This window comes from Rhinopithecus roxellana, chromosome 8, assembly GCF_007565055.1.
Source record: "Rhinopithecus roxellana isolate Shanxi Qingling chromosome 8, ASM756505v1, whole genome shotgun sequence".
NCBI classification, from domain to species: Eukaryota; Metazoa; Chordata; class Mammalia; order Primates; family Cercopithecidae; genus Rhinopithecus; species Rhinopithecus roxellana.
In genome coordinates, this window is record NC_044556.1 from 87,363,183 (window position 1) to 87,379,418 (window position 16,236).

Below are 16,236 nucleotides of genomic sequence, written 5' to 3' on the forward strand. Positions count from 1 at the left end.
TGCAGTGGCGTGATCTCCACTCACCGTAACCTCCACCTCCTGAGTTCAAACGATTCTCCTGCCTCAGTCTCCTGAGTAGATGAGATTACAGACACCCACCACTATGCCTGGCTAATTTTTTTGTATTTTTACAATGGGGTTTCACCACATTGGCCACACTGGTCTTGAATTTCTGACCTCAAGTGATCCACCCACCTTGGCCTCCCAAAGTGCAGGGATTACAGGCGTGAGCCACTGTGCCCAGCCCAGATCATCTACTCTTTGAGACATTCTGCACTCTTCCATAGACCTCTTCCCCCTACCCACCCATAAAAAACAAATCAGACCACAATGAGGCAAAATGTCATGTTCACCAGACTGGTAAAAATGAAAATATCTGACACCAATACTGCTGTTGAGAATGTGGGACAATCTGATACAATCACTTTATTAAAACAGTTAGCAATATCCAATTTTTTTTTTTTTTTTTTTTTTTTTGGAGACAGGACATTGCTGTGTTGCCTAGGCTGGAGAGCAGTGGCACGATCATTGCTCACTGCAGCCTCGACCTCTTAGGCTCAAGCAATCCTCCTACTTCAGCCTCCCAAGGAGATGGGACTACAGGTGTGCATCTGGCTAATTTTATGGGTTTTTTTGTAGAGACAGGGTCTCACTATGTTGCCCATGCTTGTCTCAAACTGGCCTCAAGCAATCCTCCTCCCTTGACCTCTCAAAGTGCTGGGATTACAGGTGTGAGGCACTGTGCCCAGCCAACACCTAATATTTTTGAAAGTGCACATACTCTAAGATTCAGCAATTCTCCTTCTGGGTATATACGCTAAGCGGAAAAAATCTCACAAATATATGCAAAGATATACATATATAATATTCAACCTAAAAATTCATCAGGAAAAAAACCCTGATTTTTAAAGTATGGTTATATTCATTCAATGAAATGCCACACAAAAAGTTAATGAACTAAAAATACATCAACAGAGATAAGTATTATAAGTAAATATTGAACAAAAATAACAACCAAGAATAGGTGTAGTCACTCACGCCTGTAATCCTAGCATTTTGGGAGGCTGAGATAGGAGGATCACCTGAGGCCAGGAGTTTGAGACCAGCCCAGGCAACATAGCAAAACCTCTGCTTTCAGAGACCCTGCCTCTCTCTCAAAAAACAAAACAAAACAAAACCAAAAAACCCAACCAAATCAAGTTGCAAAAGAATACAAACTATTTAAAGGGCTTTTTTGTTTGTTTTGCTTTATACCACGGAGAGTGTATAAGGAGACTTCCAAACGTATAACTAAAGTAGATATAACAGTTATAAACTTCAAATGTACCCATCACTGACCTTCAATTATTATCAACTCAGTGTATGACCAGTCTTGCTTCATCTATACTCCTGTCCACTTTCCTTGTTTTATTGAAGAAAATCCTAGATGTCCTATTTTATTTATAAATATTTCAGTATCTCCAAAATATGATTTTAACATGTCATTATTACACTTAAAAATTAGTATTTCCTTAATATCAAATATTCAGTAAGCACTAACATTTCCAATTATCTCATAAACCTCATACTTTAAAAAAAAAATTACATTAAAAAATTTTTTGGGTAGAGATAGGGTTTTGGTACGTTAGTCTGTCTTAAATGCCTGGCCTCAAGTGATCCTCTTGCCTCAATCTCCCAAAGTGCTGGGGATTACAGGTGTCGGCCACTGTGCCTGGCCTCATACTTCTGAAACATATAAAATAATACTATATATTGTTTAGGGATAAATACATACATAGTAAATATAGAAAGAAGTGCATGCAACTAATAAGCACCAAATTCAGCCTTGTGGGAAGTTCCATGGGAGACAGAACAGGGAACAGCACGAGGAAGGGTTTGCAAGAAGCTTTAAGTGCTTTTTTTTTTTTTTTTTTGCTGGGTGATAGATACATAGGGGTGCATTATATTACTCTTTGGAATTCCTTACATGTGGAAACTTTTATAATAAAATTTTTACCAATTACAATCGTTAAAAATATGTTACACTCTTGCTTTAAAGCCTCTATTAGCTCTCTGATATTCTGAAGTTAACATCCAAATTCTAGCTTGGTATAAAGGCCCTTCAGCGTCTGGCTATAACGTTCTTTTCCAATCCCAGTTCCCACCAACACCCTCTGCTTCAAGGTTCACATCTAATACCACCTCTGCTGGAAAATCAAAATGAAGTACAAGAAAAGTTACGAGGTATGTAAAAAGTCCATAGGAAATACTTAAGTATAACCCCCTTATTTTAGGGAGAAAGTAATACACAATAGGAAAGATTTAAAAGTTGGGGTAGAGATAAATTTTAAAAACCTTTTAAAACAAATGTTACCCTCATTTCTTCTTTGTTGGAATATATCATAGAATGGCATTTTTACTTTTCATAGAGAAGGACAAAAAATAAGAAATTCAAAGTGTCTTAAATTTGGATAATAAATTACTTAAATGCAGAAGGAAGATATAGCACTTGAGTGACTTCTATCTCCAGAAGTATTTTTATTTATTAATACGGAACTCATCTGAGCCACATGACAACAGGACAAAAAGTAGATCAGGAGTCAGACAACTCAGACTGAAATCTTTGCTCTACTGCTTCTAGCTGTGGGAAAATTCAGGCTCAGAGGTTAACAGACTTAATTGAGAAAGCATTTATACACCCAAAGTAGCAAAGGAGAGCAAAGCTCAACCTCCTCACTCCTACGGCACTGATTTTAAATACCAAAATACCACAATTGCTGAAAGATCTGAGAACATTTTACCCCGTAGCTTGCATGACCATTACTTTTTCTAATCTAAAATAATGACTCATGCTCAATAACTTACCATGTTTAGTAATTCAGGGCCCTTGACAGATATAAAATTTAGTCCAGACTCATTTGCAACAGCCTAGCAAGAGGAAACAAAAAGACACAAGTAAGGCCAATACACAGTAATAATAACAATAATAATGATGATGTGTGACAAAGGACTTCTTGTGTTTTTTTTCTTTTTTTTTTGAGACGGAGTCTCGCTCGGTCGCCTAGCCTGGAGGGCAGTGGTGCAATCTCAGCTCACTGTAAGCTCTGCCTCCCAGGTTCATGCCATTCTCCTGCCTCAGCCTTCTGAGTAGCTGGGACTACAGGTGCCCGCACCACGCCTGGCTAATTTTTTGTATTTTTAGTAGAGATGGGGTTTCACCACGTTAGCCAGGATGGTCTCAATCTCCTGACCTCGTGATCCGCACATCTCGGCCTCCCAAAATGGTAGGATTACAGGCGTGAGTGGCGCCCAGCCCTTTTTGTGGTCTTAAGTCTGTGTCTCCCTTCCTATATTAATAGTGACTTGTTTCTTATTAAAAGGAAAAAAGGGCTGGGTGCGGTGGCTCACGCCTGTAATCCTAGCACTTTGGGAGGCTGAGGCGGGTGGATCACCTGAGGTCAGGAGTTCAAGACCAGTCTGACCAGTATGGTGAAACCCCATCTCTACTAAAAATACGAAAATTAGCCGGGCGTGGTGGCATGTGCCTATAGTCTCAGCTACTCGAGAGGCTGAGACAGGAGAACTGCTCGTACCCGGGAGGCAGAGGTTGCAGTGAGCCAAGATTGCGCCATAGCACTCTAGCCTGGGTAACAGAGCAAGACTCTGTCTCAAAAAAAAAAAAAAAAAAAAAAAAGAAAAGAAAAAGAATAAAAGACAAATGAGAAAAGGGGAATACATAAAGGTAAAATCAAAGGATAACCTACAATTTTCTTTTTTTTTAAAATTTCACTTTAATTTTTTTTTTGTTTTTTTGAGACAGAATCTTACTGTCACCCAGGCTGGAGTGCGGTGATGAGATCACAGCTCACTGCAGTCTTGACTTCCCAGGTTCAGGCAATCCTCTCACCTCAGCCTTCTGAGGAGCTGGGACTACAGGAGTCTGCCACCACACTCAGTTAATTTTTATATTTTTTTGGTAGAGGCAGGGTTTTGCCACAATGCCCAGGCTGAAACCTAGGACTTTCTAAGAATTACTAAGGCTACAAATCAAATGGAAATGACACAAAATATTTACGTGAACATTTGTTTACATAAACATGCTTATGTAAATACAAATACATTTACAGCCCTAATTTGGGATTCCAGTGAAAATGCTAGTCTCTGTACTCAAGAAATACCTCATGGGGTGAAAGTATTCATTCATTTACAAATGAAAATTTAACAACATCAGTTATCAGTCTTTACCAAGGGTCAATGTTGAGAAACACATAGTTGTATGTGTAGAAGAGTCTAAGAATTACAATCTGAATGCAGAGGTGAAATCTGAATAAAATCAATCAGAACTTCAAAATGATCATGGAAGAGAACCTGGTATTCTTAGAACCCGGTATCTGAGATCCCAATCTATGTTCCACTTACTACTCCTCAGCATCACCACTTGGATCACACAAGCATTTCAAATCTATCACTTCCAAAACTGGACTCCCAATTCTTACTCTCTCAAACCTCTCCAATTCCAGCAATTGTATGCCCTGACTTTATGCTAGTTACATACTTAGTATGTGCAGGTGCCAACAAAAATTGTATTATTTTGTTATCCTGAGTAAATAAAACAATCAAGATCAGCCAAATACCTAATTTTATATGCATCTCTAGGTTTCTAGGTTCTGACCTATAATTTGTTCCATGAGTTTATCCTAGGCCACACTTTGCCTCTGCCATTCAAGGACATTTTCTATTTCTGGATTCTTGGGCACGTAGTCTTGCACCCTTCGGAGAACCTGATGAAAGTTGTGAACACTCTTCCCCAGAAACAATACATATACACACAATACATTGCCTTGGCTCATAGATTCAGTGAAGCTGTGAAGTCTATCCATGGAGTCCTAGGTAAGAGTCTCCGCTCCCAAAGGTCAGATATAAGAAATCTAAGGCCAGCACAGTGGCTCATGCCTGTAATCCCAGCACTTTGGGAGGCTGAGACGGGCGGATCACGAGGTTAGGAGATCGAGACCAGCCTGGCTAACGTGGTGAAACCCTGTCTCTACTAAAAATACAAAAAATTACCCGGGCATGGTGGTGGGCACCTGTAGTCCCAGCTACTCGGGAGGTTGAGGCAGGAGAATGGCGTGAACTCGGGAGGCGAAGCTTGCAGTGAGCCGAGGTTATGCCACTGCACTCCAGCCTGGGCGATAGCGTAAGACTCTGTCACAGACACACACACACACACACACACACACACACACACACACACACACAAAGCAATCTGACTAAACAGAGTGGTCCTCAATTGTTGGCAGTTCAGTAGGGGGGAGAAGAAGAGGAGAAATGTGGATCTATGATGTTTTAGTACCATATATGCTTTTCAAGTTATCCAAGCTACCTCCTCTCTGCTGTGAACAGGACTACTCAAAGGCAGATGTAACTAATTAAATAATAAACACTATAAGACACACACTAAAGGGAATGCATTGACCTGGAGAATTCACACACCAGCATGCAGAACCTTCTTTCTGGCTATGTTTTTCCAAAACTATTGTGAAAAAAATGTAGATCAATGACTGTGTCGTTCTCTTCTAACTCCATACCCAGCTCCCTGAAAGCAATGCCTTGTAAGAATACTGAACACATTAAACAAGGAAAATTAGTAGTATAAATAAACGTAAGTTTTACACACAGCACTATGGACATTTGATATTTACTGAGGAGTTATAACTCGGTTGCTGTGGTACTTATTAAAAATGTTATCATTTCAATTTCTTTCTTTTTTTTTTTTTTTGAGAGGGAGTCTCACTCTGTCGCCCAGGCTGGAGTGCAGTGGCCGGATCTCAGCTTACTGGAAGCGCCACCTCCCGGGTTTACGCCATTCTCCTGCCTCAGCCTCCTGAGTAGCTGGGACTATAGGCGCCCGCCACCTCGCCCAGCTATTTTTTTTTTTTTTTTTGTATTTTTTAGTAGAGACGGGGTTTCACCGGGTTAACCAGGATGGTCTCGATCTCCTGACCTCGTGATCCGCCCGTCTCGGCCTCCCAAAGTGCTGGGACTACAGGCTTGAGCCACCGCGCCCGGCCTATTATTTCAATTTCTTACAAGTAATTCAAAATATTTTTAAAAGTTGATAAGGGTTAGTTATGGATGTAATATTATACAGACACTGAAAATGATGGATAACATACTTTACACATAGGGAAGACAGTTCTAATAAGCATCAGTCCAAAGGGAAAAAAAAAGCACAAAAAGACAGAAATTTGCCCACATAAAAATAAAACCAAAAAAGCTCAAGGTGTCAAACATGATTACAGTCAAGATAAACTCATCAACATTTATAAATAACAAATCTTAATATATGAAGTGATTATAAGAAAGAAAATCACATGTATGCCATTAGAAAAATAGGAAAGGATATGAATAGACAATTCACAAAGAAAAATAGCTAATAAACATATTTAAATTAAAAAAATTAGTTTTTTTTTTTTTTTTTTGGAGACAGTCTCACTCTGTTGCCTAGGCTGGCATGCAGTGGCATGATCTTGGCTCACTGCAGCCTCTACCTCCTTGCGTCAGGCAATTCTTGTGCCTCAGCCTCCCCAGTAGCTGGGATTACAGGCATGCAGCACTGCACCTGGCTAATTTTGTAATTTACTTTAGTAGAGACAGGGTTTTACCATGTTGCCCAGGCTGGTCTCGAAATCCTGGCCTCAAGTGATCCACCTGCCTTGGCCTCCCAAAGTGCTGGGGTTACAGGCATGAGCTACCACGCCTGGCCAAAAAAACACTAGTAATTTTTAAAATGCGACTTAAACTGCAAGATAGCATTTTTACCTATTAAATTGTCCACTATTAAAAGCAACGTTCATGGCTATCACTAGTTTAAGGTGTGGGAAAATTGATACTCATATCCTATTGATACAAAGGTAAAAACTGGTGAAAACCTTTAGGAAGGCACTTTAATAATATGGCTCAAAAGCTTTAAAAACATACATTCCTTTGACTGGAAAATTACTTAGATATGCATTCTAATATAATTATTAGTCAAGGTACAAACATATAAGTGCAAGACCATTTAAAGTAGTGTTGTTTCAATATGGGATCATTTCCATAAATTATAGAACATCTATCTTTATGGTAGAATATTATGCAGGCATTAAAAATATTGATGTGTATCAATATATACTGACATGTGACGATGCTCAGGAAATATAACTAAGTGAGAAAAATATGTTTAAAAAAGTTTATATCTGTGGCTGGGTTTAGTGGCTCATGCCTGTAATCCCAGCACTTTGGGAGGCTGAGGCGGGCAGGTCACGAGGTCAGGAGTTTGAGACCAGCCTGACCAACATGGTGAAACCCCATCTCTACTAAAAATACAAAAATTAGCCAGGCGTGGTGGCGTGTGCCTGTAATCCTAGCTACTCAGGAGGCTGAGGCAAGATCATTGATTGAACCTGGGAGACGGAGGTTGCAGTGAGCCAAGATCACGCCACTGCACTCCAGCCTGGGCAACAGAATGAGACTCTGTCTCAAAAAGGGGATAAAAAAAAAAAAAGCTTATGTTTGTAAACATGAATGTAAAAATGTAAAAGTTAGATATTATTTTGATATGTATGCATAGAAAAATATCTGAAGGATTGACAATGAAATGAAATAATAATATACATAGCAGTGAATTACACACAACGCTTTTCCTTTTTGCTTATTTTTATTTTCTATTATGAAAAAACAATTTTAGAAAATACAAGAAATATAAAGGAAAATATTTAAGTTATAAACAATAACAATACCAAAGCAGGAAACCAAGTCAAGTAAAAACTTAAACTATGGAATAATACTCACTAAAAAGCTAAAATATAATACACAGAAAATATATAATTGTATGTTAAAATTGATAGGATTATGGTTGATATAAACATTTTTCAATCATTTTGAAAAATGATATAAACATTTTTCAACTTGTAATTTAAAAAAGCAGGAAATTTTCATGAAGTTGTCAGTTTTGCTAAAATAAACTTCTGATAAAAATTATGCGTAAGACTTATCTAACTGTAATATTTAAAGTTAAATTCATATCTGATAGTAAGAAATAAATTACATGCAATTGAACATATATACCTTTGCCAGCAGAGTCTTCCCACAGCCAGGAGGACCAGCAAGGAGGACCCCAGCTGGAGTCACCAATCCAAGAGCTTTGAACTGGTCTGGGTTGCGTACTGGTGCCTGGAAAGAATGATACCAATGGTGATCCATTACATGTCTATTTTATACTGCAGGTTCAAATTATCTCCAGATACATATTTTATGTTTTTTTATTTTTTTATTTTTTGAGTGTGCCTCTATCACCCAGGCTAGAGTGCAGTGGCCTTACCTCGGCCCACTGCAATTTCTGCCTCCTGGGTTCAAGCGATCCTCCTACCTTGGCCTTGTGAGTAGCTGGGACTACAGGCACATGCCACCACGCCTGGCTAATTTTTGTATTTTTAGTAGAGTCGGGGTTTCACCATGTTGGCCAGGCTGGTCTTGAACTCCTGACCTCAGGTGATCCACCTGCCTCAGCCTTCCAAATTGCTGGGATTACAGACAGGAGCCACTGTGCCCGGCCTCTCAGGCTTATTTTCAACATGACTGTGAGGCCTGAAGATATGAACAGTACCTGTTTACCTGTTCATGCCCTGTGGTGATAAAGAGAAAAGTCCCCGCGCTTGAGGAATGTAACATCTAAGAACATTTTAGACATAACAATATAATATTTTGACAAATATTTTTTAGAAAACCATTTAAATATCTAGGTTATAAAATGTTTAGACAATGGTCTCCTCTAAGAAATCAGACGCAGCAGTAACTTTTGCATAGTTAAAAGTCAGAGATACCTGTTAACTATAATTCCAGTGTATTTTCTCTTTCAGTAGTACATACCTCTAAATCGATCATATTTCAATTAATGAATCACAGAACGATGAGTAGAAAAGTAAAGTAAATAAAAATTAATCCAAAGTTTTACGTGCATTAAAATTGCCTTGACCCATAAGATCAGGTTCAGAAAGTCTTTGTCAAACAATTTGGTCTTGGCTGAATGAAACCTGAAGGTTTTTGTGGTTGTTTAAACTCACTCCTATAGCAATGAAGCACAACCAAAAGGATCAGCACAAAATAGGTCTCAGTGGAGTATTATTCAGCCACAAAAACGAAGGAAATCCTGTCATTTGCTGCAACATGGATGGAACTAGAGGTCATTATGTCAGTGAAATAAACCAGGCACAGAAAGGCAAATATTGCACATTCTCACTCATAGTAGGAGCTAATAAAGTGGATCTCATGGAAATGGAGAGCAAACTAATGGTTACCAGAGGCTGGAAAGGCAAGGCGGAGAGGAGTATGACGAAGAGAAGTTGGTTAACAGGTAAAAAAATATAGTTAGATAGGAGTAATAAGTTCTGGTATTTAATAACCCAGTAGGGAAATCACATTTCAAAATAGCTAGAAGAAAAAAAGTATATTTCAAAATAGCTAGAAGAAAAAAGTATATTTCAAAACAGCTAGAAGAAAAAAAAGTATAATGTTCCCAACACAAAGAAAACATAAACATTAGAGGTGATGAATATCCCAATTACTCTGACTTCATCATTACACATTTAATACATGTATCAGAATATCACATGTACCCCCAAAATATTTACAACTGTGATATATCAATTAAAAAAAAAACAAATAAATCAGATCTCAAACAAAAGAAAAACCATTGTTGGGGGCTTAGCACTTGAAAGAAGTGCTACATTCAAGTCAATTTAGACAGTGATTAAGTCAGTTTAGCCACAGAACCTAGTACACATGCATGGAGCTTTATCTCTGATCCTTAATCCATGACACGCCAATAATATTTGGCAGCTGATATACATACCAATATTGCCATGGTGAGCTCCTCTCTAATGTCTTCCAGGGCACCAATATCTGCCCATGTCACATTAGGGACAGTGACAAAGCCTTCCCTTTTGGCAGAGGGTTGGACTGAGGATAGAGCAACAATGAAATCATTCAGTTCAATGCACAGGCCTTGCATCTGCTCCTCTGAGAGGGGATCTTGGTCTCTTAGCAACCCCAGCAGCCTCTGTAATTCATCCTTGAAGGGAACAATTGAGGGGAAGATAAAAAAACACCACAACATTTATAGAAAAGTTACATTTTCTACTTGTAAAAATTATTACTGTAGTATTTCCGTAAGCTATCCTGAACTTCTATGTATTTTAATAATTTTCTCTCTGACATGAGACAAACTCATTTTATTCTAAAGGATCATATGCTCTGGTCAAGTAAAGATACACCAATTGTAATTAAATATATAAGAATGATTTCTATATACTAGGGCTAGGTATAGCAAATATAAGCAGTTGGCTTATATTCATTTCAGCAACCATGATATTTCCCATGTTTCATTTATAAATATTCAAGAAACAGCTGAATCCTGATGAAATTAAAAAAAGTTACGCTGGAGGTAGTATAATTCATTAATATGGTTCCTTAATGGCTTATCAACTAAGTAGAGAGAAGGCAATTTTCCTATTACTATCAAATCTTAAAAGGCAGATTTCTTGCTTTGTGAAGATGAAAGGATAAGTCTAAAAAATAGGTAACCGATTAATTCAATTTATAAAATATTAATTTATATGCAATATTATAAAACAAATGAGTTTGTTATTTTTTACAGAAGTAATTGCAGTTTCAAATGTCTAAGAAAAAAAAAATTATGTGAGAACAAAAGATCTGGATTTAAGCCCCTGCTCTATAAAGTAGAGGCTGTATGGGCTTGGGCAAATCACAACCTCTTAAGCTTAGTGCCTTTGATTATAAAATGGGGAAAATAATGATATTTATATAAGGTTACAGGGATTAAATTATATAACATACAGAAGCCATCTGTGCAAGCTATAAAATGCTACATAAAATGCTATATATATTGAATTTTCATGACTCACAAAACTAAAAAATTTAATACTGATCTTAGATTGATAAATGTCCCCTATTATTCATATGACTGTCCTCCAGAGCTGTTTGCAGCTACCGACGTGGATATAGTTGTGTCAACAGACCACTGTAATCTACCTAGCCAAAAGTTAATCAGGAGATATAATTAAATGCCAATGCTGAAATAGGGGTTGACAACCTTTTTCTGTAAAGGACTAGACCGTAAACACTGTAGGCTTTGTGGGCCATGGTCTCTGCTGCAGACTCCTATGTGAATTCTGCCGTGAAGTACGAAAGCAGAAAGAGGCAACATGTATACAAATGAACATGGCTGTGTTCCAATATAACTTTAATTTACAAAAACAGGTGGTGGGTGGGTAGGCCACACAGTCTGCCAACCCCATTCCAGAATCTCATAATCATTATTGTAAAATGAATTTATTCAGAATAAACTAAACATAAAACAACTCGTATTTTTGAAATGATACACATTATGGGTATAAATGATAATTATTCTATAGATTAAATGCCAATAAAACAGAAAGTAACAAACCTCAACTATACTGACCCTTGCTTCAATGTAAAATAACACAAAGAACATTAAAAGGACAATTTAAAATGCCTTTAGAGAAAGCACCTGTGTTTCAGAAGTAGACTCAGTTCCCAGACTTTCCTCCTGGACTCCTTTAGATGGCGAATCTTCCATTTCAGGATCTTTCTTCTCCTGTTCCTGTAGCTTCATTAAGACTCTGTTGACTGCACACATTGCTGCCTCTCGGCACAGTGCCATCAGATCAGCACCAACAAAGCCTGGAGTTAGGTGTGCTAAGTGACAGAAATCAAAAGCTTGAGGAAGCCTCAGTTTTCTGCACAACGTTTGAAGTATTCTGTAGAAAAGACAGGCGAAAAAATTTCTGATTCCCAATCTAATAGTAAAAACAAGTCACCAACTATATTTATTCGAAGTCCTTCACATCTGCCAAAGGTATCAAAATGGATACTATATAAGATCAAATAGTTCATTCACTCAACAAAAGCTAAGTTACATTTACATGTTCCATCTTATTCCAGAAAGGATTATGGTAAATATCTGCTTTGTTAGGAACCATGCTAAATGCTGTGAGGAATACATAGAATTTTTAAAAAATATTTTGCCTTTAAGAATTTATAACATTACAGGGGAAATAAGATAAATAACGTATGGGGGTACTTTTAGAGTAGATTAAATGGATGTCTACCAGAAATAAAAGCCCCCACATTCACACAAACCATTAATTATCTTCATCATTGAAAATTATCTTGCCATATACTTCCCATTTTATATGAGGACAGTTACATCTCCAACTTTATCTTTACTTACTGTTCATCCCCTGTACTACACGTGTGAAAAATCTTGTTCAACCTAACTGGCAACATGGTATCTATAAAAATCTGGACTTCTAGATAATTGTTGTTAAAGGAATATCTTGAACAATTTCTGATAAGACCTACTAAATAAAAACTTAAAAGCAGTAAAGATATTCAAGATGAGACCAGGTGCAGTGGCTCACGCCTACAATCCCACGCCTGCAATTACTCTGGGAGGCTGAGGCAGGCAGATCACTTGAGGTCAAGAGTTTGAGATTAGCCTGGTCAACATGGCAAAATTCCATCTCTACTAAACATACAAAAATTAGCTGGGAGTGGCCGGGTGCAGTGGCTCACGCCTGTAATCGCAGTACTTTGGGAGGCCAAGGTGGGCGGATCACGAGGTCAGGATATCGAGACCATCCTGACTAACACAGTGAAACCCCGTTTCTACTAAAAATACAAAAAATTAGCGAGGCGTGGTGGCGGGCGCCTGTAGTCCCAGCTACTCAGGAGGCGGAGGCAGGAGAATGGCGTGAACCTGGGAGGCGGAGCTTGCAGTGAGCCGAGATCAGGCCATTGCACTCCAGCCTGGGCGGCAGAGCGAGACTCCGTCTCAAAAAAAAAAAAAAAAAAAAAATTAGCTGGGCGTGGTGGCAGGTACCTGTCATTCTAGCTACACGAGAGCCGAGAGCCTGAGCTACAGGAGAGCCAGGAGAATTGCTTGAACCGGGAGGTGGAAGTTGCAGTGAGCCAAGATTGTCTCTGCACTCCAGCCTGAATGACAGAGCAAGACTCCATCTCGAATAATAATAAAAAAAAGATATTCAGGATAAAAGGTCTGACGCCAAACTGCAAGAGTTTGAATCCCAGCTCTGTTACCCTTTGTAATCTGGGCCAGTTACTTAACCTTTGTGCTTCAGTTTCTTCATTTATTCAATCTATAGTATAGTAGCACTTATTCAGAGGGCGGTTGCTACAAATGAATACACGCAAAGCACATAAAACAGTGGCTGATCCATAGTTAGTGACCAATGAATATTAATTCTTTTTTTTTTTTTTTCTTTCTGAGATGGAGTTTTGCTCTTGTTGCCCAGGCTGGAGTGCAATGGTGCAATCTCGGCTCACCGCAACCTCTGCCTCCCGGGTTCGAGTGATTCTCCTGCCTCAGCCTCTCAAGTAGCTGGGATTATAGGCATGCACCAATGAATGTTAATTCTTATTTACATATTTTGATATTATAAACTAACTTGGACAAGCAAATATATTTTAAAATTAATAAATGTGTAAAGAAGACTAATAATTTCAAATGTCAAGATAATAAAGATTTTAGAAAAATCATTTGGGATCATGTAAGTGAGCAGAATAGAAGCAGATAAACATTACTGACAAATTTTTTAAAATTTCACTTGGATACTCTGAATAATGGGAATCAAGAAAACTTTCCACTAAAGAACTATTTCCAAAAGACACAGATCCAATTTGCTACTATGGATAAGAATACAAAATACTCTTCGACTTACCATGAGTTTACGTCCTGATAAACCCATCCTAAGTCAAAAACATCATGATAAACCCTTTGTAAAGTTGAAAAACTATAAGCCAAACCACTGTCAGTTGGGGACTATCTGTACTAAGAACATTTTGGATGTTATGAAAATGGCTAACAAAAAATAATAACATCCTTTTCATAGTTGTACTCTATCCCTAAAAAAAAGTGGATATTTCTGCTCATTATACTGTAGAAACTCCAAAAGAGGGGAAAGCTACCACTGTTCTAGCTCCAGCTACTGCAGCCACGTGAGACCGTGAGGCAGAACCATCTAGCTGAGGCCTTTCCAAATTCTTGATCCTCAGAAACTGTGAGACACAATAAAATGAGTACTGTTGTAAGACACTAAATTTTGGTGTGGTCTGTTTTACACCAATAGAAACTGGAACAGTTATATGGGTATCCTTTTATGTATGCTGAAACTTTTCCATAATTTTATGCTTTTGAAGTACTGGATGATATTGGGAGGATCATTTGAGGGCAGGAGTTCAAGATGAACCTGAGCAACATAGTGAGACCCTCTCTCTCTCTATAAAAAAAAAATAATAAAAGAGACAGATATCAATAGCTACCTTATTTTAAAAAATTCTACGTGTCAGATATTGTGCAAAAAATTCTATGTGTCAGATATTGTGCTAGGTTATGTTAATTCAATACTCACAGGAAGCCTTTAATTTATAGTATTATCACTTTACAGATAAAGTTATTACTGTTATTATTACTGCATTATAGATAAATATTACTGCATTATAGATAAATAAACTAAAGCTTGGAAATGTTAAAAACATTGGACAAGGATAACAGGATGCAGAGGTGGAATAATTTTCCTTCGCTGACTCAAAGTTTGGGCATCTACTCATTGCCTCTGCACCCCAATCCTGCCCAGGTCAGGCCTTTCCCCTCACTTACACTTACTCACACCCTGGACCTCATCATCACCTGGATCTGGCCCGTCTGAGATCACAATCTCACACGCGGCACTCTGCCCAGTCTCATATGTCTGAGCTTATATGTGCTAATACTCGCTATTACTCCCACACTGTTCCTGGACCTCACCAAGATCTTCATCTTCAGTTCACCCCTTCCTCATTAAATACTTTTTTTAATTTTTTTGAGACAGGGTTTTGCTGTGTCACCCAGGCTGGATGGAGTGCAGTGGCGTGACATCAGCTCACTGCAACCTCCACCTCCCAGGCAATTCCGCTGCCTCAGTCTCCTGAGTAGCTGGGATTATGGGCGTGCACCACCACGCCCGGCTAATTTTTGTGTATTTTAAGTAGAGACGGGGTTTCACCATGTTGGCCAGGTTGGTCTCGAACTCCTGACCTCAGGTGATCCATCCGCCTCAGCCGCTCAAAGTGCTAGGATTATAGGTGTGAGCCACCACACCTGGCCTAATATTTCAGAACATTTCTTACCTCGATTTCCACTCTACCACCTCAACAGTGCTTCCTGAGATAGTCTTGATTATGAAGTTATATTTCTGGTTATTGGTGGATGTTTATTTGCTCTATGGACATTATTCATTTGCTCAATTACTAGGAAAGGCTGGTGCTGCAGCAAACAGCTTTCAACTGTCTGGCCGCCATTTCATTACTGGTAACAGGACCTGTGGTCTCACACAGGTTAGTACAATAGGTGAAAGTATGGTACTCAGATTTAACCTGTATGTGGACCAAATGGCTCTGCTGTATTCCATAGCTCCAGACATTGCCACTAATCTGGTCAGCCAACTAAAGAATGCAAGCCATTGTTAGTAAGACTAGACAAATGAGTAGGGATACATAAGTCCATTACTACCTCTGAAAAACAATTATCCTACTGATGAGTAAATTGTTTTCTTCCCCCCTTTTTTTTTTTTACAGAGGTGGGGCCTCCCTTTGTCACCCAGATTGGAGTGCAGAGGCACAATCATGACTTACTGCAGCCTCGAACACCTGGGCTCAAGCAATCCTCCTGTGCTTCAGCCTCCTGAGTAGCTAGGGCTACAGGTGTGTGCACAGCTAATTTGATTTTTTGTAGAGACAGTGTCGCACTATGTTGCCCAGGTTCAAACTCCTGGTCTCAAGTGATCCTCCTGCCTCAGTCTCCCAAAGTGTTGGGATTACAGGCCTGAGCCACTGCACTCAATCATAAATCATTTTCTTAATGTGGGCTTCTCCTTTTCCAAATCAATTTAATTGGTACAAAAAGAAAGTGAGAGAGAAAGAAAAGGCTACATGGTATTTCTCACCTCTTACTTTCAAACCATTCAGTTAAGATGACTTAGTGGCATACAAACTTCATTCTATAAGAATATACCGGCCGGGCGCGGTGGCTCAAGCCTGTAATCCCAGCACTTTGGGAGGCCGAGACGGGCGGATCACGAGGTCAGGAGATCGAGACCATCCTGGCTAATACGGTGA

The 16,236-nt window shown here is 38.8% G+C and overlaps 1 protein-coding gene across 3 annotated transcripts in view; it reads right to left on the reverse strand.

The window, feature by feature from the left end:
• Nucleotides 1-16,236, reverse strand: part of NVL (nuclear VCP like) — a 97,519-nt gene that overhangs the window by 44,425 nt on the left and 36,858 nt on the right. For all 3 annotated transcript variants that reach the window (XM_030936717.1, XM_030936719.1, XM_030936718.1), the window contains 4 exons: nucleotides 11,570-11,819; nucleotides 9,872-10,090; nucleotides 8,089-8,193; nucleotides 2,845-2,907 (listed from right to left, as the gene is read on the reverse strand). In XM_030936717.1, the coding sequence (XP_030792577.1) occupies nucleotides 2,845-2,907; nucleotides 8,089-8,193; nucleotides 9,872-10,090; nucleotides 11,570-11,819 (637 nt within the window). The remainder of the gene's footprint in view (nucleotides 1-2,844; nucleotides 2,908-8,088; nucleotides 8,194-9,871; nucleotides 10,091-11,569; nucleotides 11,820-16,236) is intronic.